General features: G+C 37.0%; 1 protein-coding gene across 3 annotated transcripts in view; it reads left to right on the top strand.

Moving 5' to 3' along the window:
- DPH6 (diphthamine biosynthesis 6) overlaps positions 1–25822 on the top strand; it is a 193578-nt gene that overhangs the window by 134304 nt on the left and 33452 nt on the right. For all 3 annotated transcript variants that reach the window (XM_014941655.1, XM_014941656.1, XM_014941657.1), the window contains exons 13-14: positions 1690–1932; positions 21033–21438. In XM_014941655.1, the coding sequence (XP_014797141.1) occupies positions 1690–1932; positions 21033–21438 (649 nt within the window). The remainder of the gene's footprint in view (positions 1–1689; positions 1933–21032; positions 21439–25822) is intronic.

Below are 25822 nucleotides of genomic sequence, written 5' to 3'. Positions count from 1 at the left end.
CATGGGTGATGCATGGAAAACCAGCAGACCAACAGGAAAAAAAGGAAGAAATAGTGCCACTGTGATTTTTTTTCTGTACAAGTATAAGCTACCTGTATTGGAGTTTTTGACTAACGCATGGATTTCACTTTGCAGAGGTGAAAATAAATTGCTTGCTTTAAAAACAAACGTGTGCCCCTCTGAATCATATCTTCCTGAATTTGTTTCTTATCTTGTCAGTATGCCACTTGGTAGCTGGCTGGACTCCCTTGTTCAATGGCACATATTTTAAAATAGCACTGTAAAAAAAAAGGACCATTTGTTCCTATAAACCAAAATATTACTTGCATATTTTTTTCCAAATTCAGGATTATATATAGCATTATCAAAACAATATTTCAGATATTTTAAACAATTTAAATAGTTGATGGGTGTCAGTTGATATGTTTCCTCTCTGCCTCCTCCCCCTCTTCATCTGCTAATCATAGAACTTGTATGCCAAATTGTATAAGATACTCTTCCAATAGTTACATGTGTGAGTCTTTTGTGAGACACAGACAGTTATGAGGACAGATTTGGAGTTGCATATGGGTCTGTCACATGGTTTGATTGCCATGTCTTTTAGGACACATATTTCTTTTTTAATTATTCTTAATTCTGAGGGATTTTTACAGTTTATACAGTAAGTATAAAATTCGTCCTAAAGATTTCCTGCACAGTCCATTTTGCCTCTCCTTACTCCTAGCAAAATGCTTCTTGTGCTGACTTCAAAGCTGCTTACGCCCACCTTACTTTCCACTTCTATACTTAGTTTTCTTTTGATATTGAATAAAATTTACTGCTTCACTGATCAGGAAATGTACAGACTTTCTAGAGAAGTGCAGCATAAGAGGATAAAAAGTTTTGATATTTACATTAAGATTTTATAATAAATCTTCGAGATGTCTGAATAGTAAGAATAAATGTTTCCTTTGCTGTTAAAAAAAGTAGGTCTTCAGAGTGTTGCCAGGAAGACTTTGGAAAATCAGCCCAAAGTAACTGCATTGCAGCTCAACTTAAAACATAGATTGATAGTATATCTGGTCATTCGTTTAATTCCATTTCCAAAAGGTGAACCCATCTCTTTGATCAAGTAGCACTCTTCTCCATTTTATTTTCAATTTGCAATTTCTCTTCACCTTCTGGTGGATTATCATGACTTTTTTCATGCTCAGTCTATTAGGTGTTCTGCAAGAATTATTTTTATAGTATTTTTAAATCAGTTTACTAAAGACATTACAGATATATGTTTATTCTTTCTTATATATTCTTATGTAAAGAAAGGCTTAACTTAAGACTGAGAAGTTAAAAAAAATAGCATTGAACCAAATATACTCTGCATCATTACTTAAAAAAAGAAAGCAAGAACAAATTTAACCATGTTGGTGCATCAGAATGATCCAGCAGCTGTAAGAGTCAGTAGCATCAGATACTATTGCTTTGACACATATATCCATGTATTAACTGTAATGTTAAAGTTTATTGCAGTGGGTTTCTATATTGTAGTTAAATCCCTAGCAAAAATTATCTTTAGACTGGCGTGTTTGCTCCGTTTGTGACAAATTCTGGCAAAGAACATTACTGTTGAATGAAACTGCCTGGAAAGGAGAAAAGTCCCTTGCCTTCTCTGTACTCCCAGAACCTTATTTACTTATTTTTATTTTTTTCTAGGTCAGAGATGTGCTCTACTGTGCTGGACAGATTGCTCTAGTACCTTGTACGATGCAGCTTGTTAGCGGTGGCGTACGGGCTGAGGCCATAGTTTCCCTCCGTCACGTTGAGCGAGTTCTTCAAGCTATGAGCCAGAAGACAGCTCTCCACCACGTCATCGCAGCCAGCTGCTACGTAACTGACAGCAAGCACGTTCCCATCGCCCGCTCTGTATGGCAGAAGAAATTAAGAGAATGTAAAAAGGTACCTGTGACATCCGTTTTCTTCTTTTCTTTTTTTTTTTTCCCCGCTCTGAGTCTTGTAGTAATACCACAAATCTCTCAGTGCATTTCAGAGGGGTTCAAGTAAAGCCGATACAATAAGGTTTGATTGAGCTGTTATGTTCTGGCTCATAAGTGGTTGTGCACAATTGAGAAAGAAAATTGCTTAATAGAAAGTTATATTCATCACTAACTTTGTCTTAATTCCCCAAAGTAATATGTTAAAGAACTCTTTAAAGAGCAGTCAATTCCTCCAACAGAAATGGGAATAATACCTTATTTGAATTACCTCTGCCCACATATTTTTACATAATAAGAACTGGACATTTTACTTCAACTTTCTCTGAGTTCTGTTGAGGTTTTTTCCCCACTCTTTCTTACAAGCAATATCGTCATGACAACTGAGTTTAGCAATTTTACTGCACACTATTGCTTATTATTCAGCTGAACTTTTAAGACCAGATCAGGCTGTGCCTGTCTATTGGTTGACCCTAGATCATCTCTAACAGCATAATAATTTGCATGGTGCTTTTAACGATACCATAATCATTTCTATTATGCATGTACCACTTTTCTTAAATAGCCATGGAACACCCTGCAACCATTAAAAAGGTAATGACCACAAACCTTGTAAATATAACATAACTTTTCTACAAATAATTTTAAAAGAGTAGTAACTGCAGAAGACACTAGCTTTACTCTGAATACATCTGTATTTAAGAGTCTGAGTAGCATATCCCTTACTTACGTGGTTTTATTTATTTTTTGGTATCCCAGTACTACTACAGACAGTTCTGTGGGATACCATGACATGAAATAATGGTCTGTTTTTTTCAAGTAAAAGAAGTCAGCCAAACCAAAAGTATTTTATTATTCTTGAACTGTATTTCAAGCAGTGGCCAAAGGCCTGGATCAATAGCAACCTACAGATTACTTAATAAGAACAAATGATATCTTAATTGAAACTGTTCTGCTTGTGTCATTCATGGAAAAAGGAGTCTGTGCAAACAAAACAAAGCAGCTCAGAAATCGCTTCTTGTAAATTAGACATCATGAACCATAGAACTATGTATGTTTTAAAGATGAGTGTTAAACTCTTCATTTCAGGTTTTTGAATGTTCTGTGTTTAATAGCAAAATGATGGTGTATTAAGATTGAGGTATTTGTATTTAACACAGTGACTAAATCATTTGCACCAGAACTGCCAAAGGTTTTTTTAGAGTGTTCTGTCATATAGTGACGTTGGGTAAATATCCTCAACACAGATAGTACTGTTCGGCAACTTCCGTTGAATCATTCTAAATATTTTATGTCTGTAAAGCACAAAAGGGATTGTATAAATTGTTTAGGACACAAATAAGTTGGACCTAACAGAACATAATATAAGGAGGGAAGTGTGAGAATTGCTCTCTGTGTTTATATAAGTGAAAGGTTTACTTCTAAGAGCAGCATGTGGATACAGAGTCAATCCAAGTTTCATTTGAGATAAGGACAAAGGATCAGACACACCTGGATTTTAGAGGACTTCTTGTCATATTGACAGTGACCATTGTATTTTAGGAATTTCTTGAATTACGAAGAGAAAGATAAATTGAGTATGTTTCAGAATAACCAAATTATTTCATGGACACGCAGAGGAGTGGCTCTAGTGAGCATCAGTGATGGGAGGGGATTGTGAGAGAGGGAGAAAACAGTAGCAGTAAGCAGGCTGGACCCTGTAGCCACTTCTAATTTGTTTCAGACACCCAGCCTCTGCCCCCTTCCTTATTCCAGCATCATTCCTTTTTTCCTACATAGCTCCTTGCCATTGCTGTCATCCTGATTTCCTTCGCTCCAGATGGCAACTCAGCACCTGTGCTCCCAGCACCATTCCCCGCAGCCTCACCCCTCCGGTAGAAACTCAGGCATCGCCTCCCTGAGCTTCAGCTACTCACAGCCATCAAGGGTTGTGTCCTTAGGGCTGGAATCCAGCCTCTGCCCCTCTCTCTTCTTCCTTCCTCTGTCCCTTTGAGTCGCAGTGTCATTGAAAAAGCCATTTGGGGTGACAGAGGAGACAGAAATCTGGTGGAGGGGCGGAAGGTTGTAGTAGAAAGAAGAAAACATTGGAGAGGTGAAGGATAAGAGAGCAGCCCCACTGAGGTCTCGCTCAAAAATCCCTCCTAAATCTCTGGGCTAACAAAAAAATCTTTGGATCAACGTTTTAAGTGTATGAAAGAGATTTCCTTTGTTAGAACTGAAAAGGTATTGTAGGAACTGAGCTCTAGAGTGAGGGAGCAGAGGTAAGTATTTAAGTGGATAAGGCTGCATTGTTGTTACGTAGTGATTGTTGAGGAAATTGAAATATAGTTAAGGGAAGCAGTGGTTAAAATCAAAACTAAAAACAGGCTGCATCTGTAGAAATTAAAATATGTTTGAGGGAAGCAGTAGTTAAAAGCAAAAGAAAAAACAAGGGCTGCAAAAATAGCATAAAGAAAATTATGCAAACAAATAATCAAAGCCAAAACCTAGGAAAAATAATTGGAATTAACAAACACAAGTGCCAGCCATCGGCAGCTTCCCCTCACCATTTTTTTAAGTTACACTCCTTTCACCCTCTCTTTGTGATTCCCAGGCACTCTTTGGGACATTTTGACACTCTTGAGGAGACACATTTAGGGAGCTTCTCTAATATACCTAGTCAGAAGCAGTAACAATCATGTGGTAGGACAGTTTCTGCCTAATCCAGTAGTTAGCATTTAAGAGCTTTTTTTAAAAATTTAATTTTTAATGTAGCCAAGAAAAAAAAAAAGAAAAAAAAAAGCTTGTAGCATTGCTAAAACTTTCTGGAAGAAGAACTGACAGTTTTCCAATTAAGTCTCATCTTGTGTTTTTCTTTACTTCACATCTTTTAATGACAGTGTCATGTAATATGATGATTTTATAAGCGGTTTTGCTAACTCATTCAGCAGAGTAATCAATAGAAAAAACATAAGCCAGATGGGTTGCAGTCCATTTGTATTGGGTGGGACAGATGGCATTATTGATAGATGGAAATATTCCAAATAATTATTGTATAATGATATAACAGTGAATGTGCCTGCAAAATTTTATTAATTTACTTTGTGTACGCACTTTATTCAGTAGGGCTTGAGTTGTACCATTTAGACAGCACTCCCACTATAGTTACTTGGGAGCTGAATCCACCCCTACCTTTTTTTTCCCCTCCCCATGGGCTTTCCATGCAGAACCATCCCTGCAGTACTTTGTTAGAGTATTTCAAGTGGTGGATTGTACCTCTGTCTGTACAACAGACACCACTGGACTGAGATAAGCAAGATCATGATTACTTTTTTTTTTTCTACTTCTGATTTGCTTTCTCTTTTTTATCCTCACCAATACAAAGGAAAAACATGCTGTACTGTCTCAAGATTTCAGGCATTCTGGCTTGCTTAACTGCTGGGTTTTATTCTTTTGCATCTTGCTAATCCCCAGCAAGGTTTGGTATAGCTAGGCCAGTAAAATATATCAGTTTTGATAATCTCTGTAATGGATACTGGTTTGGGCTGTTGCTGTTCAAGTGCATATTGCATGGCAAAGTACCATGAATTATTTTTTTTCTGTGAGTCAAGAGCACATTAACTTACTCACAGAAAAACTTGGAGGCCATTTCAGGCTTTTGAAATGCAGTTCTTGATAAATGTGACTGATGAAAATGAGTTTCAGTTCTTATTTTGATTTGATAGCTTATACAAAACTCAGAGGCAGATTTTCCAGAACTATCTGAAATTTCATCTCTGATTTCTTTGTTATAAAAAGAAAAATGCATGGGGAAATACTTTAGTACATCCAGTACACTATGTTTCATTACCAACACAAATTTTTGGATTGCCTGTATTTGCAAGTCAGCCCAAAATACTGTTGAAGGGTGATTTTGAAACACTGAAAACAATATATTTTGTTAAGATTAGAAGATGGGGTTGCATAGAAAGGTAATATTTAATGTAATTGCAAGATGTGTTAGTAGCTCTAAGGCTATTAGCTTATATCTTTTGCTTCAGCAATTCATTTTATCATACTATTTTCTTCAGATGATGATATTCTAGATCAATTACACTCCGAGTTATTTTATTAGGCCGCAGCCACTGTATATTCCATGCTCAGTAATGAAAAATATACCTGGTGAAATCCTTCCTGTGACGTGAAAAAATGTGTCTTTTGGCTTTTATAACACAGCTTGCATTTGGATGTTAGTTGTGTGGTTCATTCCCTGCAGTAAATTCCTGAGCAAACGTACTACAAAGTTTCAAAGTTCCCCAGCCCACCTTCTTCTGACAGAAGCTTTCTTTTTTTATGGTAAGCATTTGGGATGAGTGGCTGTGATCTTGTGATTGTTTCAAATCCAGCAAAGAGTGCTACAGTTGACTTTCATTCTGTCAGGAATGCCAGTCAGGTTGTTGACAATGTGTGTCTTAATAGCATGTAATGCAGAAGTGATGGAAAAAAGATTCGCAATGTTTTATCTGATATATATTGTGAATGGGTTATTGCTTATTTCAGCACTCGGGTAACTTGATGCCAACTTTAAGTATCTAAATTTAAACCTTTTGGGCCAGATTCACAAACTGTTTAGATGCCAAAAGATGTAAATGAGCCTGAGCTAGGATTTTTAAAAAATATCTAAGAGCAGTCATCTAGGGGCACTGGGCCCATTCTAGAGAGCCCCCACATCGTACCTCCTTCCCCACCCCAGTAAATGCCCCTGGTACTACCCTGTGTCTTTCCCCTTTGCCTACTGAATAGCACAGAGGTCCCAAGTTATAAACCAGTCAGATCCTGAACCAGAAGCTGTCTGGCCACGTGCAGTGGCTTTCTGGAGTAACTATTATGTTTTCATGGCAGTCATTTAGAATGGCATCATGCATCTGTAACACAGCAGTCTGTTGCATTGTTCAGACGTGCCCGTAGTATTTGAAGTATACAGACTGTCATGAATTTAAATAAAATTCATGCATTCTCTGACACTTTATCCTAAGTAGAACAGAAGTAGCTTATGCTCAAATAGTGGAAGTCAAAGGTTTTTCTTGCTACAAATGATTGGACAGAGTTTTAAGATCCTCTTTACCTATGGAGAAAATTACCATGAAACTTAAAAGGAATATGAAAAAAAAACAGATTTCTGTGAGAGGATATAGACTTTTTCACCATCCTGAACAGATGTTTGTAAGTCCATAATATTCAGATGCACATTTTTTGTATATTTTATTATAGGTATTGGTTAATATCTATGTTTAATACCTTTGTTAGATTTCCAAATAGTAATGTAAATTCTTTGTCCTATAGGTAATAGCATAGGGAATACTAATGCAATTGGTCTCCTTCTTTTACCAGTTTCTTGAATAGATTAGTTAAAATGTGAGGAGTAAAAGTAAATAAATATTATACAGGTATAAATGATAGATTAGGACCCTGCTACATTGACATTGCAGTAAAATCTCATGTAGGTTAATTAATATAATTGGTAATATTACCAGAAGAAAACTAAATATTTTTGAAAAACATTGCCACCAGCCAGTACCTATGCCTATCAAAAATTCAGCAGAAAGAAAATACATGTTTCTGTTTCCTTTTTTGTCTCATCAGGTTTATAACATTTATTTTGGTACTAGATGCTATTTTCAATGTTCTACAGTTTAATATATTAAACCAGGCTTCTTTTATGGCCCATGTTAAGAACATGCAGTGCATTCAAATAGCACAGTGGTAGTGAGTCTTTCATCTTGTGCCTGGTGTATTTCATTTCCCCTGTGTTCAGATTAAACAAAGCTTTTGTATTCATTTGAAGCAACTGTAATGAGAATATTTAACACAGGTCAAATGCAGATAGTGGAACTCCAGAGGTCCTTGAAAATAGTCTGTCTTTTGACACTGGGCCACAATGGGAGGTGAAAGGGTTGCCACTTTCACTTTATTTTAAAGGAACATTATGATATTCTATTTGTAATATTAGTGGAGCCTCAATGAATTTTAAAAAGGAATATAGTCAACAAAAGGAATAATGAAGCAGTCTACATGATTTTTGCTAAAGCCATTATTGGAAACTGAATACATATATACACATCAAAAATCATATGGTTGCACAATGTTCCAAACAGTATACATGGATTTAACTTGTAGAATGTAAACATAAAATACACACAGTAGAAAATAAGGAAAGCATTTCTTGTGTGAATGTATATCTATCTGTAGATAGTGAAAAAACAGTCAAATCCTCAGCTGGTGTAAGTCAGCATAACTCTCTGATTGCCATGAACTGTTCTACACTAGCTTATTTGCCATTTACAGGTAATATATACATGCATTTCAACGTTGTTTTTCAGTTAGACATAGTGAAGAAATGCGTGTCAAGTTATTCAGGGTGGTAAACAGCCTAGTTCATCCAGGCTGACTGATTTTCCCCTGCAGCAGTTCCCTTATAAGAGTTTTTTTGAGTGATTCTTCATCCCCTTTGCTGAAAATATTAATTCTGTTTTGAGCCTGTCACTTTTGTGCTAAGCAAGAGGGCATATGTGCGTCCACTGTTTGCTTAGGCCAGAACCTCTGGTCAAAAGTCTTATGTGTGATGACTGTGAAAGCCATTAACAGAATTTCAGCCCCCGGGCTGGTACCTGTTGTCAGTGCCTCTTTATAGAGGTGAGAATGCCATTTTAGTTGAAAAGTCATCAAGGTCCTACTTTCACTCAGGAAATTAAACTGTAGTCCTGATGTGTGTAGGACACTAAATCCCAACAATGAAGAAAGGTATTTCAGGAAAGTCATCAGCTTCAAAGTTTCTTTATTCTCCTTTGGATGAGTTAGTCCTACTGATCAGGGCTGAAGGAAGAGCCAGATTCCCACCCCAACCTACACAGACAGTTTTAACAACTGGTCCTTCCTAAAACTGTAGCAGGTTGATCTCTTTCAGTGCTTCCAACAAGCAATAAAAACTGGGAAGTTTCATCTTCCGAGTTGGCAATTCCCCAGAGGCTGGCTGGCCGTCGGTCTGCTGGTGGGAGGTGGTGAATGATTGCCTTTGCATCACTAGTTTTCTTCTCTTCACTTATTAAATTGTCTTTATCTTGACCAAGGAGTTCCCTCATTTGCGGTCTTCTGTTGTCTCTCCCTTCCTGCCTCGGTTGGGGGGCAAGTGAGTGGCTCTGTGGGTATTTGGCTGCTGGCTGGGGACAACACCACAAATAGATTCAGCAAATTACCACTGAAGAGAAACTCCACAATTAACTAGGAAAATTCATAACCTGGCCTTCTCCCTCATCAAGCTCCAGTCGAAATTAGAGCTCAAAATATTATCTCTTTCATTTTAAACTGCGCAAGACTCTTATCTATACTCAGATACAGTTATGATCTTCTGCCACCAAAAACTTTAAAGAAAAAAAAGTAAATCAACTCAGGAAAATATCTTCTTTCTTCCAGTGAAAGTACATCTTTACTAGTGTATACTACAATCCAAGGGATCCTACTAAATGTCAGTACTTGATTATCCTCATCTCTGGTTCTGTGTGCTGATCATAGTAACAATCTCATTTCCTCTTTCTCCTCCTCTTCTCTGAAGGATATCACACAGGCTTCAAAATTAAGTCAAAGTGAACAAAAAAATATTTATCCTTTGCTGTGCTGCACTTGCAAAGTACGTAAGACAGCGTGAAAGTGAGTTAGCATTATTTTGAAAACCCTTTACATTCTTGCATAGCAAAAATGAGCAGTGCTAACTGGTCAATGCCCAGTACCATGCATGCCAGATCAGCATCTTTCAGCTTCCTCTCTGTATTTATTCAGGTTCATGGATGAAAATATAAATACTTCCAGCTCATATGGTGCAAGTGTACAGTTTTTGTCTGTCCTTTAGTTGTAACACAATGAACACAGCTGGTAACACTTGAAATCTAACTTTGATTTTCTTTAGACATTATTCAGTGTTAATATTATTCAGGTCTTTATGCATCTCACTTATAAGCACCTTCGTGGAAACATCTGTGGACATCTCCTGTAGTTGACAAAGTAGTTAATTCTGCATATATCTCAATGAAGAAGGAAGTGACTCTAAAAGAGAAAAATGTAACCATTAACTGATGAAAATACTGATTGTCAATCTTTTCTGATTAAGCCAGTGATTTTGGTAAAGCTTTGTCATCATTTGTCAAATGAAAGTGTGCTTGGAGTTGTAGATATCTGTTCAATAATGTGTCCTGTTGTAGTCTTTCTGTGCATGTTCTGCAGAATTACATGGGGGACATGTACAGGAATAGAAATTTTCTCTTTCCCTCCCTCCCCGTACACTCGTCCTGCAAAATCAAAGTTCCAAACTGCGTGTAGGACATCACTGCCCAATACAAATGGCTTGACTTAAAATAAAGGGCATGTGCAGTCCTGAGAGTCCTGTTAAATTCCATTTAACTGATCTTGCTTTGCAGTCATACCATATTAAAAAAGGAAAGTAGCTGACTGCTGAAAACAAACATTTGCCTGCAAAATACTCATATACATGAGATAAAGGAATGTAATGTTTGTATTTTCCACAAAAAGTCTTTGTTTACTTAAAAAGAGCCAAATTCAAACTAATTTTCAATCCTATGTATCATATTATTAATACAGTTGGCTGTCTCAATGAGGCCTTCAATGCGGTAGAGCCTGGCAATTAATAGATTAATAAATTAGTATAGTTTGATATTGATAGAATTTTCTAACTGTTTTTCTTCTGCCTCCAGCAGCATCACCATTTTCTTCATTGAATACTGCAAAATTTAATTACAGGTTTAAGGACAGTAGCTAATGGTGCTGTATGAGTACAGCTGAAGAAGTGATTGTAATTAGAATATGTGAGGTAAAAGCTGATATTTGGTTTGAAAATTAGTTCCAGAGCTCAAGATCAAAGTTCAGAAGGAAAGTAGACTTTCAAATAAAACATCTTTGCAATCAGTATCTGAAATTCAAATTCTAAATCATAAAATCAGTTATCCTTAATGCCCACAGAGTAGATTTTGGCCATTAACTTTTCTCATTTTCTGTCCCATTTGGGTACACACTCTCAAATGATTTTCAGGTGGAATCTTTCCATCTTGAACATCTTTAATTCAGTTCAACTCTCTTTCCTAAGTGCTTATTTTTGACACTACACATGAAGAATAAAACCCTCAGAGTGACAGTCTGTGATCATGTTTCATGTGGCAGACTTCATTTGCTTTCAGTTTATATTACTATCAATTTATGACTTTGTTCCTTAAATAGTTATCTTTTTTTTCCACATTGTAACTGATATACTGAATGATGTATATTTGAGAGGTGTTTCAAGGAGTCTTAACTTCAGTCATTAACTGGTTATCTCTTGGCTCAGGAACCTTTAGTTTGTTGAGAGAAAGTTAATATTTTTAAAGCAAATAAAACAGCTTTTCAATATGTAATTATTTTCTTATCAATTTCACATTTTCATGCCTTTTTGAGCATCTAGCATGCAGTACTTGAATTTACATTTAGCTCTTCAGGAACTGCATTAAATATTATTATTACAAAGGAAGAAATCAAAAATCAAAGTGAATTTTGAGTACAATAGTGAGGTATAGGGAGGTACAATTGCAGTAGCAGCAGCCAGCATTATTGTATAGAACTAACTCACAGCTTGACAGAAAGTCCCTGCTGGGGAGGAAATGTAGGGGAACTGGCAGAATTTTGCTACATCTGCTCCCTACTGCTAATAAGCTTTAACCTGTTTCATTTGTATTATGCTTACTGTTTAGATATTTTGCTTCCAAAATTATATCTGTAACTATGAGAACACATAAAAGGGAGCACGACAGGTAGGCTGTTTAAAAATTTAAAACTATCAGCAAGGGATATTAAAGGCCGTAATGAATAAGATGGTTGCCTGCTCAGTGTGGGTTTTTAGAGGTGAGGCACTGCAGAGCTGGTGGAAAGACCGAGTGTAAGTAGTGGGTAACACAGATTTCATAGCTTGAAGAGCTTGTACAGCCAGAAGGCACCATTTGATCATTGAGTCTGACCTGTATATCACAGACCATTACATTTCACCCAGAAATCCCTATTTTGAACCCTGTGAGTATACTTAGACTAAATATATCAGACCTTAAGAGTTTAGAATACTTTGTGCCACAGGGTGCGAAACGAGAGGCAGAGCTTCCCAGGCAGTAGCAGGAAGGTGTTTATCGGGGTGGTGAGTACCCAGGGTATGGGACTGCTGCTGCAGAATAAACCAACCAGCAGAGTTGCACTTCACAAAAGTGAAAATCCCTTCCTGACCTCTTTGCCTTAGGGAAGAAGATGCAGGTGTTCATATTGTATCAGAGCACTTGCTTACTGACATGTTCTGGTGAAGCCATAACCTTCAGTTACCTCAGAAAAAAATCCCCCAAACCAACCAGAACAAACAAAAGTTAGACTTGATCTGTCTCATTATGTATCAGTGGGAGTAATTAAGGGCCCAGTAAGAGGGAAAATCTTCTCCTTCAAGCAGTCGTATCCATTTTTAAAGCTAATATTCATTGTCTAATTCTGAATTTCAGGCACTGTGCCCCCCTGGCAGCCATGCTGGCAGTCCTGTGCTTCTCGCGTTCTCAGTCCAGACACATTCATTGCAGTCCTTTGAACTTCTGAGCAGTCAGTGCTATAGCTGAGCTTTATAACCATCTAAAAACGTGGGGGAAATGGTATTGTTTATTTTCCATTTGATATTATTGCGTGCTTCCCATGGCTGATTATCAAACATTTTAAAATCTTTCTTTTGCTCTGACGGTGGCATAATTGTCACATACTATTATGAAATGTGTTTTGAAGAGCTATTGGAATGTATAAAATTCAGTGGGTAGCTGAAAACTCTATGTCTGTGGGACTATTGACACTGTGCTTTGAGATAATGGGATAGAACAAGATTCGGACACTTTCCTGATAAATCAAGCAAAAATGGAAGCCTCAGTCTTAAATATGAGCTTATTCTCCGTACTGTGCATGCAGAGATTTGTGTCTTTCTTTCAGCAGGCCAGTTTGCATTTTTTGTATTTCTTTCAATTTATTCTAACAAATAATTATTTGAGCTTGCTTTTCTAGAAAACTTCCAGATTGCTAGGTCCAGAAAGCAGAGGTGTTAGCCTAGTTATTACAGACTTTGTATACAGTCTTCAGGCTTTCAGTCCTTTATTAGTTCTAAGGGCTCGTTCAAAGCTGATGATGTCTTCATGGAAATGGGATACTGATTGCTCTTATTTCGATCATGTCACACAGCTTCTCCGTTTCCAAAATGAAAAGATCAAAAAAACAGAGATCTAACAATAGAAAAGAGAAGTAAAATTAACAAGTTCGTGGTGTCCTTATGTACTAAATGTAGTCGAAAGAGATTGTAAGCTTAGGTCTTTAATTTCAGCTGAGCCCTTTGGCCTATCACACAGAACTGATGCAAATTTATACCACTGCTTGGCCTCTGTTAGCAAAAGTAGTAAAAGACAGAATAGCAAGTTCCTAAATTACTTTGCTTAAGTGATATTAAGCTATAGATCATGTGTAGTTATTGATCTGATTTCTAACAAACTCTTTCTGTTTTCATGCGTGTCCATATTTTCTTTATCTTTTTTCTATAATGCTTACATATACTTACAGTAGTGCTACTCAGAGACCATTCGTCATGAAAGTTTTGATTCTGCAAAGATTTAAACATATCCTTTATGCACCAAAAACTTGTCTCAGCTTATAAAATCAGATATACACTAGATTTATTGTGGGATTTGGGCCCTAGGAGTGATATGAGTTAATTTTTGTGGTAGTTTCTTCTGACATACTTGGTTGACTACCATTAAATTTTAGCCCATCACCTTGACAAATGCTAATGGCAATCAGCAATATATTGTATAGATTTCAGGTTTCCTATACTCTCACTAATATAAGTTGAGATATGCTCATTTCAGGCACCTGCAAAAGGCCTCTCTGGGAAAAGTTAAGCTGTTGTGCTTGGCATGTTAATTGCTGACCATTTCATATCTAATAATTAATTTTGTATCACTACCATACCTGCATGAAGAATTTTTCACAATTATTATGAAGAAAAATTAATTTGGATTTTATTTCCGAATGCCACCATATGGAAATATAATCATTATATTGAGAGATTACCTTAATTTATAAACCATTTGAATTAAAAAAAAAATTATTCAAATACCCTTAGAAATAGTACTGCCTCTAAATTTCTATACCCATATTTGTTTCCCTGTATATACCTTCCCTTTTTTGGTTTTCTGTTTTTTAAATGTAGTTAAAGACTGCAAAACCAAGAAATTATCAGATCATCAGCTATCAGATGCTGACAAAAAAAATAAAAAAACACCTTGTTTTCTCTAGATTTTCCCTGGTAAGTACAGGCTCAGTTTTCCAGCTGATATTGTACAAAATGATTTGTAGATGGGACAGTGGTAACTGAGCTGCCATCAGCTCTGTCCAACAGGTTGTGGAGCAGAGAGGACTAAAAGTTCTGAAGAACTTGTTTCTTTTTATATTAACGGTATTTATTCCATGATAAATATTCAGGTTTACAAAACCTCGTTTTTAGTCTGCCAGTCTTGTGTTCATGTATATTTGGCATGCAGCAAATAATGTTTTATTTCAGGAATGAATACTAAATGACAGACTTTCTTATTTTTGTAAGCTTTGCAAAAATATTCTTAACAATTTTATTATTATAAAACACTGTGATACTCATTCTTTGAATTCTGGTGTGTTATACCAGGAATGCATGTGGCCTATTTATTAGACAAACTAGAATGTTGAAAAGGATTGCTTCTATCCTACTTTCTTCAGGAACTGACATTTTTATTCTTATGCAGTTTTCCTAGTGGAATCTTTACTTTTTAAAGTCATAAACCTATTGTTGTGAGAGACTCTCTAGCAAAGCTTAAACTGGATCTCAGGAGTTTGATGCACTCTGTTTAATGCAGGCAGTGTAAAAGAAATTTTAAATGTATTATTTAAAGGCACATTAATCTTGCTGCTATAATGGTGTAATAATGCATACCATAGAAGGTTTTCATAAACTCAACTTCTAAAAGTAACATCACAGTATCTTTCTTTTTGTTCTCCAAGTCAGTTCTTTGTAGAGATAGCAATTACGCATTCATCTCTGTCTCTTACAGCCTGATTCCATATTCAGCTGTGAAGTAGGTAGACCTTAGTCCTTACTCACACAACAAAAAGAATATTTCTCATTTGGAACAAATTGAAGATAATCAAAATAAACAAATTCATATAATAAATGTTAAGAGCTCAAATGTGCACCTTTTTCAATTAATTTAAGTAAAATAGTTAAATGCTTATACAATGGATTGGGCATAGGTTCGTCCTATGCTCATTATTCCTGTGCTTTCACTGGAATCTTAATAGGTCTGCTTTTGTTATTTATTTTTTTAATGACAAAATGCACTATTAGTTGGAGAAATTCTTTATTACAGTTGGCACTCTTAAAACCACATTGTGTGTAAGTTGGTTTACAAGCCTTACAGCCCAGCATTTTTCACTTTACTATGCTCGTTGCGTTGGGTTCTGGTTTGTTTTGTAGTGGTATTATGAATGCATTAGGCATTCATTAGGGTAAGAGCATTCTGTCACTCTCCTGAATATGCACAATGAAAATCAAGTGAATCTTTACGAGAACTAAGGTTACAAAATGCAAGGAGTTGGTAATACCATGAGCCAATGTGAACTTCTTGTGTCTGAGCAAAGCTGCGGAAAGCATTATGCACACAGCAGTTCAGATAACCATTTTACTTTAATGTAGAGATACAGGTTAATTACAAGTTTAAAAACCAATTGACAGCTTCTGTTGTTAACCTTCCTTCTTGTGATATGAAAGGGGTTGTATTTCTGCATTAAACATGTTCATAAAAGCGTTAGCTAAGGAATGTTTCTACCACGCTACCTTTGCAGCTTCAACATGGGCATGAATATAAAGTACAGGAAGAGTTCCCGTTCTCATTTCTGGTTATTAGATACCTTCCTGAACTGCATCTCATTTGATAACTGTAGTACTGTGGCTTTCAGTAAATTTTGAGCCAATCCCTGTGACCCCCTCTACAAGAAGAGGAAGCATTTTTTTTTCTCCGAAAGAGGTCGAGAATAACCACTTCAAGCTCCCACTTCCTGAAGCCCAACATTCTGGTACCGATTTCTCTGCTTAACCAGCTGAAGAAGCACTTCAGAGTTGTTATCTGCATTCTGCTGCTTGACTCTCTGTTCAGCATCCATCTATAAAATCAGCCTGGAATATCGCAGGGGAACATAAAACTTTAGAATTGCTATTGGTGAAAATTCAGCCAGTCCAGTCAAGAAAGCTCAGTTGTTTTTCTTCACCAAACACACCACTGGTATCAGCATAAGCATAAAATCTTATGTAAGAACATCAGAATAGTCATAATTATAGGGGCTGGTTAGTATTCTGACTCCAAACAGTGACCCTAAGGAAATGTGAACAGTAAAATTAGGAAAAGCATATATCCACTGTAATATTCTCCCAACCTCAAACCATTTTAATTCATATTTAAATTAATTAAATTAATTTTAATAGTTATATAAATAATTAATTTTATATTAATTATTAGCTATTGTATAAATTAAGAATTAACTAAGAATTTTAATATGTCTCTTTCATAATCCCCACTGAATCCCTGTTGTTCAGGCTCCCCTTGAATCCCTGTAAAGTTCTTGCAACCACAGCATTCCCCATCAAGGAATTCCAGGTGTCACCCACCATCGTTCTTTTTGAAACCATGCTCTTACTAATGTCATTTGATGATCCGTAGTTCTTGTACAGAAAGACAACCGTGCAAAATCAATTCTTATCCCTATCCACCCTTCTTATGTCATGTATGATTTTGTAAACTTCTGTCATGTTCTCCTTAAGAAGGTTGGAGAACATTTCCAGTCAGACCCTCCAGAGCTTTTCATCATCCTTGTTGTCCTCCTCTGAACACATTCTGGGTCTAATACATTATTTTTTCAGTTGAGAGATCTAGAGTTGAATATCTTACTCAAGGTGCAGGTGAACCATGAATTTCTACAGTGGCACAACATTACTTACTTTGTTCTCTGTCCCTTTCATAAGAATTAATGTTTTATTTTTTGGCTGCTGTCAGCTGCTATGATGTTCATGAACCAGTGCATGAAGACTTTCCAGCATGTTACTTAGCTTCTCCTCAGTGTTTACAGTGTATGCTGCCAGCCTATTTTGTATTATAAAATATCAGGTAAAGAACAGAGTCACATTCACAGTCCTCCTAAAATCTCCTCTGTACTTCGTGGTTTCCCCCTGAGTTATTAAAATGTGCATCGTATCACCAGAATAATATCAGTATTTTCTTCATGGTGGGAAAAGTCCTTTGTTGGGTTGTGGGTTTTTTCAAAGCAAAGCGTTAAAACATAAGAGTGTTCATAGTCCTCTGGATAGGGAATTATATAGATACAATGCATATCTTTAGGAAAATCTACTTTTGGGCTTCCTTTTCCAAACTTTCTGGGACTCCATCTTTCCCCTTTTTGATAAATTGAGTAGCACATGATCCTGTTGGCATGGGGAGGAGATTGTGAGTCATGTTTTGAGGACAGTCTGAGATGAGATTCAGTAAAAGCTAAATCAGTTGTCATATGAAGTCTTTGTCCAAAGTTTTGGGATCTATCATTTAGTAGTATGACAGAATCAGAATCCTCTCATACTGTGGTCTCTGAGATGATCCAGTCTGCATCCATTTCTGAAAGAGGACATTATTCCAGGGTTGGAGGCTGTCTCTTGCTTCTCCAGCCCTCTTCAAATCAGGTCGTGTGAAAGTGTAGCACAGAATTGGCATCCATCTCCATACTATCTCAGCAGCCAGACAAGGAACCTTACAATCGTTTTCCCCTGTTACCTCACAGTATTTGTTCTTAGAAAGGACTAAATCCTGTGGAAAAGCAAATGACTGGAAATGGGCATCTTTGACAGGCAGCCCCTCTCCCATGAACTGAAAATTGTTTGAATACAGATAGCTGGGAAATAAGTGTTTAAGGGCAAATATCTTCAGATGACAGCCACACCTACAGCCTAATAAAATTTGCAAAGATTTGTAAAATTCAGGTCAAACATACTTTAAGAAATCACTGCTTTCAACAGTGTTTGGCCAACAGTGTTTTCTCATCTTTCAGTAATGCAAATTTTAGAAAAGTTTCCAAAATTATTTGTCACTTTTTTTCCCCCAAGAATTACAAGCCAAGCTGCTTGCTCTTCTACCTCTTTTTTTTGTTGTTGTTCCCCAAGCCTGTGAAGATGTAGAAAGAGTAGGCCAAAACCTGTGCTCCTTTCAAAAACAGTCTCCAACAGTACCCTTGGGCAAGAACCCTAAAAACATACTTTTCTTAGTAGTATCACAGCTGTCTTCCAGAAGTGCTGGATTTCATTAATGTGAGAGAAGAATTAATTGCAAAGAGCAACTTAGTCATAAAATAATTCTTCTTCGTTTTCACTCTTAATAATTACTCATATTGTCCCAGCATCGTATGAATAGAATTTCTTAGCAGACCTTCTATATTAATCCTCGTTTACTAGACAGGCTATGGTGAAGGTATTCAGTTGTTTAAGCCAGTTGTAAATTTCTGAAAGGTAACGCATAAATTCAGCATCCACATACAACACAAATGTCAGTGATTTCTTGAAAATAAGTCAGGAGAGGTCATTGTTAGAAGTATTTCTGTAAGATTCCGTAGCAGCTGATGAAAGATTATTAGTCCCCAGTAGCTCCATCACTTGTGCTTTGTGCAAACCCTGAAGTGAAAGGTTATGAGCGCCGTGGTGCTGTAGAGGTACACCGCGAACAGTCTTTCACTCAGAATGATTCTCATTTGTTAAATTTGGAAATGTACTTTCTCCTGGCCTTAATTTTCATGTAGTTCTTCATATTCTAAATGGCAGCTGAAGGCAAGCAGAAATAGTGAGTAATTGATTTAACAACCTAAGACAAGTACAGGGAAGTAGAAAAGTTTGTCTCAGTGCTTGATGTGACCTGAGAGAGCTTCTTTAGACTTTTTTTTCTAAACGGTATCTCAGCACCTTGGGCCAGCAAAGTGGCCTTTAAGCCTGAATGAGCATGACTTTTTTTTTTCCTCAGTGGAAAGCTCCAGTATTTCATCTTTTCAAACTGTTTTACAGCACTCAGAGCAGAATTATATTGACAAGGTTAGAATTCATCTCCTAGAGGAGAATACTGTGCTCCTCCTGTTAAGTGCTAATATAACATTTATGTGTTGGTACCTTAATAACAGCCCCGGCCAGCCTAATGAAAGTACTGAAAGCAAACAGTAGTCGGGGAGATTTTATTATGACTGAAGTGACTGCAATTTGAGACAAATTATCCCTATTTTTGTTCCCATATCAAAAACAGAAATGCTAAAGCAATTGCTACATGTTTGGTATAGAATTAGACTCCACTGTCGTTAATATAGAAGTGCGTTTTTCATGTAAACAGCTCGCGAGGGTCAAGCATCAGAGATATTCTGTGCAAAATGCTTGTCAATAACTTTGTGAGTGAATTTTGAAATAAAGTGCCTGTAACCTGTCATTATTTCTTCCTCTCAAAGTTGAGAGCGAGTGGATGAAAATGAAGCCTGTGAATTGAAGGTACTGTGGGTTCTATGGCCTTATCGACTTTAGGCAAAATGACAGCTTTGCCTTGTTATTATTTTTCCTTTCAGAGGTCACGCAATGGACAATATTACCAGTATATACTGCAGTGTAAGCAAATTGGTATTTAAAAAAGTCATTATCTGTGTACACAAAGAAAATGGTGTAAGTCACTAATATTAAAAATGCTTAACATACTGTCTGTCCATAAAAATGGAGGGAAAAGCGGGAAAAAAAATACCAGATATAGATCGATAGATAGATATAAATAGATATAAAAGTAAGAAAAAAATGACCAGTATTCTGGCCACATGCTGGCCAGAGTAAGCATTTCAACTATTCAACTACTTGAACAGTTGTTCAAAAGAAAGTGTGTTCAGAGAGCTGATAAGTTAATGTAAAATCATACTTTTTGAGAGTGTGTATATCATAAAATGGGGCTGCTTTCCATTAATAGACCTTGCTGTATACATAATAGGAGTATAAGTATATGCATTTATGTGTAAGGTAGCAGCAGACTAAAATCAGTGTACTGGTTTTGGTTGGGATGGAGTTAACTTTCTTCATAGCAACCTGTATGGTGCTATGGTTTGGATTTGTGACCAAAACAGTGTTGATAATGCACCAGTGTTTTAGCTATTGCTGAGCAGCACTTACACAGTGTCAGGGCCTTCTGTTTGTCACCCCATCCCACCAGTGAGTAGCCAGGGGCTGCACAAGAAGTTGGGAGGGGACACAGCTGGGACAGCTGACCACAACTGACCAAAGGGATATTCCATACCATATAACATCATATCCAGCCATAAAAACTAAAGGGAGGGGTCTGTGGGAGGGGAGCTGTTGCTCACAGCCCAGCTGGCTACCAGTCTGCTGGTGGGGAGGTGTTGACTAATAGACTTCGCATCGCTGGTTTTGTTTTTATCTTCTTTTTTTCCCTTCACTTATTAAGCCACCTTTATCTTGATCCATGAGTTTTCTCACCTGTGCCATTGGGGAGGGAAGGAATAAGCTTATTCCAACATTAAAAATAAATCTTATGTGCTCTACTAACCCATTTCTGTAGTTTTGGTAGTTCCTCAGATTTGTATTCTTCAAAGACCATTGGAATGGACAGAAGTTACTGTATGCAAAAATACTTTTTTTAATTGCAAAATGTGTGAAAAATACATTATGATCAGCATTTTTTGAAATGTACAGGCATAGTAATAGTTCAAGATTGCAAAAATGAGCAGATATTAAGTGTCAGACAAATTTGTAATTGCTCAAGATGACTTCTCAATAAGAGGGAAAGATTAAGGGAAAAACAGTCTCCATGAAATAACTGTACTGCACATACTTTTTGAATATATCAGCTGAATATGAGCAACATTAATTTCTATCAGCTCTGTAATACGCACAATATTTTGTTTATCTTTTAGGTTGAAGATTCAGAGATGTATCATGATGTAACTGCAGTTTGTGGGTTGCTTGCTGTGGCTGTAATATCTCACCTACCCAGAGATGCTGCCATTGAATGGCATGTTGTTGCAGTAGTCGATAATCCACTCCAAAGAAAACACTTTGCAATGAAGATGTTGTCAGAGGGCTTCCAAATTGAGTGTGAATCTGTGGAGTCGAGTTCTGCGTCTTGTGCATCAATCTCTCTACGTCTGAGCTTGATTTCACCATCCGCTTCTCACCTTGATTTAGATGGACCTCTTCATGACTTGGTTGCTATGTTTAGACAAGCTGTTGAGAAACTTTCAGAAGACTGCAGTGCAAGTCCTTTGTCTTTTAGAGCTTTCTTCAAGGAGGATGTCTTTGATGCTGAAGCACTACGAACAGGTAAGACTTATGATGACAAATTGCATAAGGTAATTTTTGTTTACTTCTGCATAAGGTTTCATTGGAAGAAGACATTTTGGAAGTCCCTTTCAAGGATAGGTGGCCAAGGAGGTCAATAGCATTCTGGCTTGTGTCAGAAATAGTGTGGTGAGTAGGACTAGGGAAGTGATTGTCCTCCTGTACTCAGCACTGGTGAGGCTGCACCTCAAATACTGTGTTCAGTTTTGGGCCCCTCACTACAGGAGTGTGTCCAGAGAAGGGCAACGAAGCTGGTGAGGCGTCTGGAGAACAAGTCTTAGAAGGAGCAGATGACAGAGCTGGGCTTGTTTAGTCTGGAGGAAAGGAGACTTAGGGGAGACCTTATTGCTCTCTGCAACTACCTGAAAGGAGGTTGTAGTGAGGTGGGAGTTGGTCCGGTCTCTTCTATGAAGTAACAAGCGATAGGTCAAGAGGAAACAGCCTCAAGTTGCACCAGAGCAAGTTTAGTTTGGATACTAGGAAAAAATTTTACACTGAAAGGGTTAATAAGCATTGGAACAGGCTGCCGGGGAAGTGGTTTCATTGCCATCCCTGGAGGAATTTAAGACAGGAAGATGTGGTGCTTGGGGACATTGGTGGCGGTTTTGGCAGTGCTAGGTTAATGATTGGTCTTGATGACCTTAAAGGTAAGAGGAAACAGCCTCAAGTTGCACCAGAGCAAGTTTAGTTTGGATACTAGGAAAAAATTTTACACTGAAAGGGTTAATAAGCATTGGAACAGGCTGCCGGGGAAGTGGTTTCATTGCCATCCCTGGAGGAATTTAAGACAGGAAGATGTGGTGCTTGGGGACATTGGTGGCGGTTTTGGCAGTGCTAGGTTAATGATTGGTCTTGATGACCTTAAAGGTATTTTCCAGCCTAAATGGTTCTATGATTCTATGATTAAGATACATTTGTTATTTTATTGGTTACCAGGCACGCTTCTCATGTAGAAAGGTTCTATTCTTGGGTTCTTTGAAATCCAAACTGGTTAAAACCCTGGATTACTTGTTCTGATCTCACAGCTGACTGGACTTTGAGTAGGAGGCTGGATTAGATGATCTCACTCCAGTCTGAGTTATTCGGTGATTCCATGAAAGAGAAGGTGCTGAGAAGTCCAACCACCTCATGGTTGAACATAAGGAGAATGAATCTTTTGCATAAAAGTCCATTTGGTAGCCTATTTTTGTCATGATCTAGAACTATGTCCAAATAACCAAATTCTGTGTGCTAACAAGGCACTCTTTTGAGAGTAAGTAATGAAATATTGATGTTTTAAAGCAAGGAAATGATGTTGTATCCTTTAGATTAGAGGGTGTCTGGTTTTGAACATGGGCTGTTTTCTTACCAACTTATTTAAATAGAACTTGCTAACCAAACAAATTCACTGGTTTTCCCCAATGTTTATTTTTTCAAAATCTCATTCCCTGACCAAGAAAAGAGAATACAGAACAATAAATACAATGTTGCAAGTATAATCTGTTTCTTATGTTGTACATCTGTATTTTGGGCTATGCTCAATTTGGGACAACTCACGTTATGCAAGAGCACAAAAGTTTATTTTATCTGTCAGTTCTACAAAAGTGGTGGACTATACTTTTATTGAAATCAGCAAGAGCTTTGTTATTAAATTGAGAAGGAACAAAATCAGATCCTTGGTCTATATTTATCTCAAACATGCATGCACTTTAAAAATCCTCACAGACCACAACTGATCCATATTAATTAGCTGACATAAATGTTAGCCCTCAAATATTCTACTGTCCTATTTTTTTTTTCTTAACCTGCAGCAGTTTTTGAAGAAAATTCAACTTGACATTGTTTAATAGATTTAAAGTACAGGAATTGAAAGCTATAAAAATGTGGCATAGAATAAGCATATTTAATCCAGGAAGCAAGGAAGGAACATATAGTCTGACAGAATGTTGTTGTTTTTACTACATCTTGTTTAAGAGCTAAAAGGAAACCTGATAAAACATGTTCCTGGCATGGGATTAGCATTACCGTTTTGCCTGCTTTCTTTCTAATATTTCTCAGACCATAAAATAATTACTTTCAAATAAATTTGCTTTATTAAATATATTGATCAATATAATGAATTAATTGTGAGCATAAAACATGTTATACTACCGGTGGCATAGACAAAGGAAGATTTGTTGTGATTGTCACACATTTGTTCTAGTTGTGTTCAGATCTCTGCACTGTCATAATAATTCCTGTCATTATCGCAATTTTATCATTATCCCCACTGGTAGGAAATACATTCTTGCAAATCTGTAGGATATATAGACTACATTAAATTTACAAGTAGCACTAATTCATTGATGAAGATTTTTTAAATAACTTTTTTCTACTTAGGAAAGATTTCCAGAAAGTTCATGTAATGAGAAGAAGAAATATGCTATACATTTGAAAACAATTTCTCAGATTAAAATAGTTGTAACTGAAGTATATCTTACTGATAGTTTCAATCTTATAAGGCCTATTTCGTTTATACTCTTTCTGATTCAAAATCAGAAGACTAATTTTTAATATCTTGTTCAACTACAGGGACATATTTAAGTGTTCTGTTAATGTGTCCTTGGAGACCTGAAATGCAGGTAGTCTCTGGTGAAACCTCCTCAGCTTTCCAAAGGATGCAGCATATCCCTGAACTATGTCCTTGACTGCCTTTGCTACTATTATTATAATCATACTTACCATAATTTAAAATGTACTCACATATATATATATTAACTCTCAGCTTAAAAGCACTGTATAAGATCTCCAAGCTGTTTCCATTCATTTCAGCATCCCCTAGACAGTGGCCATGAGCAACATGACACAGTCTCTGTTTGATCTTCTGTTTTTATTGGCAGTCTTTAGTTTTGACTGCACAACTACTGCAAATGTGCGTGTCCTTTCGTGTGCTTCACAGATGTCACGTACCAGAGCAGTATCATGTCTTTCTTTTGAATCTCATAGCATACATATAGCCCTGCCTAGAACACTAGCCCAAGATGTTAGAGAATGTCAAGTTCTGATGACCACAGCTTCTTCCACTTTCTCATAGTGTATTCCTGTTTTCCTCTTAAGCCTTAAGGTGGTCCTCATTTTTCATCTACAACAACCCATTAACTTGTCAGGCTTCTTCCCAAATCTGGATTCGGGACCAAGGGAGGAAAAAAGGCATGTTTTACATTACCCGGAAGTTAAATTCATTACCTGAACAGAATTCAAAAGATACCTGTGATATATTTCACTTGTTCTGCTTATAGAATGCATGAACCTTAATGTGGCAAGTCACAAGAGGGATCACACTGGCTTCCAAAATAGCACTGCTTTGTGTCTTGTGAGCCCTGAGCATGGCCAAAACTTGCTCACACCTGTCTCTGCAGACTTGCCCTAAGGAATTTTGAGTATTTGGATGTCTCTGTGGTGATTGGTGCTGCCTCCAGAGGTTACTTCCAGTTGCAGAGTATGTCCAGGTGCATATCAGAATTTGCTGATGCTGCTGATCAGGTAGTTGGTAAAACTCTTTCAGACACAGACTGGCATTTTCCTAGGACTGATGTTGAAAATCTGCAGGCCTAATACACGGACTTTAAAAAACAGTCTTTCCTTGATGTGGCTGCCAGAATACAAATGATGTTGAGAGACCAGCTTTTCAGTTGCCATTTATGAATTCTGCTCAGGTAGCACTGGTTGCTAACCATCGGTATGATGGTCCCTTAGTGACATATTTGATCTCCAACATGTGTTAGACACAGCTGATCCCCAAAGGAACCTTCAGCTACCATCAGATGCATTGTCTGCTGAGGAAAGATAATATGAATAGCGTAGCAGGGGATGCTCGCCACTGCTATTCAAGTATTTCTTCACGTGAAACGTATCAGACAGATGTATCTATAATGGAACAGACAGAAATGATCATGTCTCAGAAATCAAGAGAGATAGTTGAAGAGAGAACTGTTCCAGTCTTAGTTGATTTCAGGTGGACTTCCATCACGTCATAAGATTAGCAAATAGTCTTCAGTAATTCTTGTAAGATCTTGAATCACAATGCATTGTTTTCCTCTATGAAAAGCATGGAAAAGTACCTTCATTCAATGTACTTTTTTCTGATTAGAACTTAAAATCGTGGGAGTGAAAGAAGGAAATACTGCCACAGATCTCTTCAAATGAGCCTCTGATTTGATGAGTGCTTTTTTTGGTGCAAAGAAATCGTCATTTATTTAAAACTGTCCAAATAAATTAGAGGGATTCGTTTGTACCTGACACAGTAAGATGACTGTGGACTATGTATACTCTGCATATTGTAACAGGTTATTGGGAATTATTACAGCCGGTGTTACTGATGTCAAAAGAAGCTAAAGGTTTGTAATGC

This window comes from Calidris pugnax, unplaced genomic scaffold (assembly GCF_001431845.1).
Source record: "Calidris pugnax isolate Ruff unplaced genomic scaffold, ASM143184v1 scaffold56, whole genome shotgun sequence".
NCBI lineage: Eukaryota > Metazoa > Chordata > Aves > Charadriiformes > Scolopacidae > Calidris > Calidris pugnax.
The sequence above is the reverse complement of the archived record's forward strand: the minus strand, read 5'-3'. Positions and strand labels throughout refer to the sequence as shown.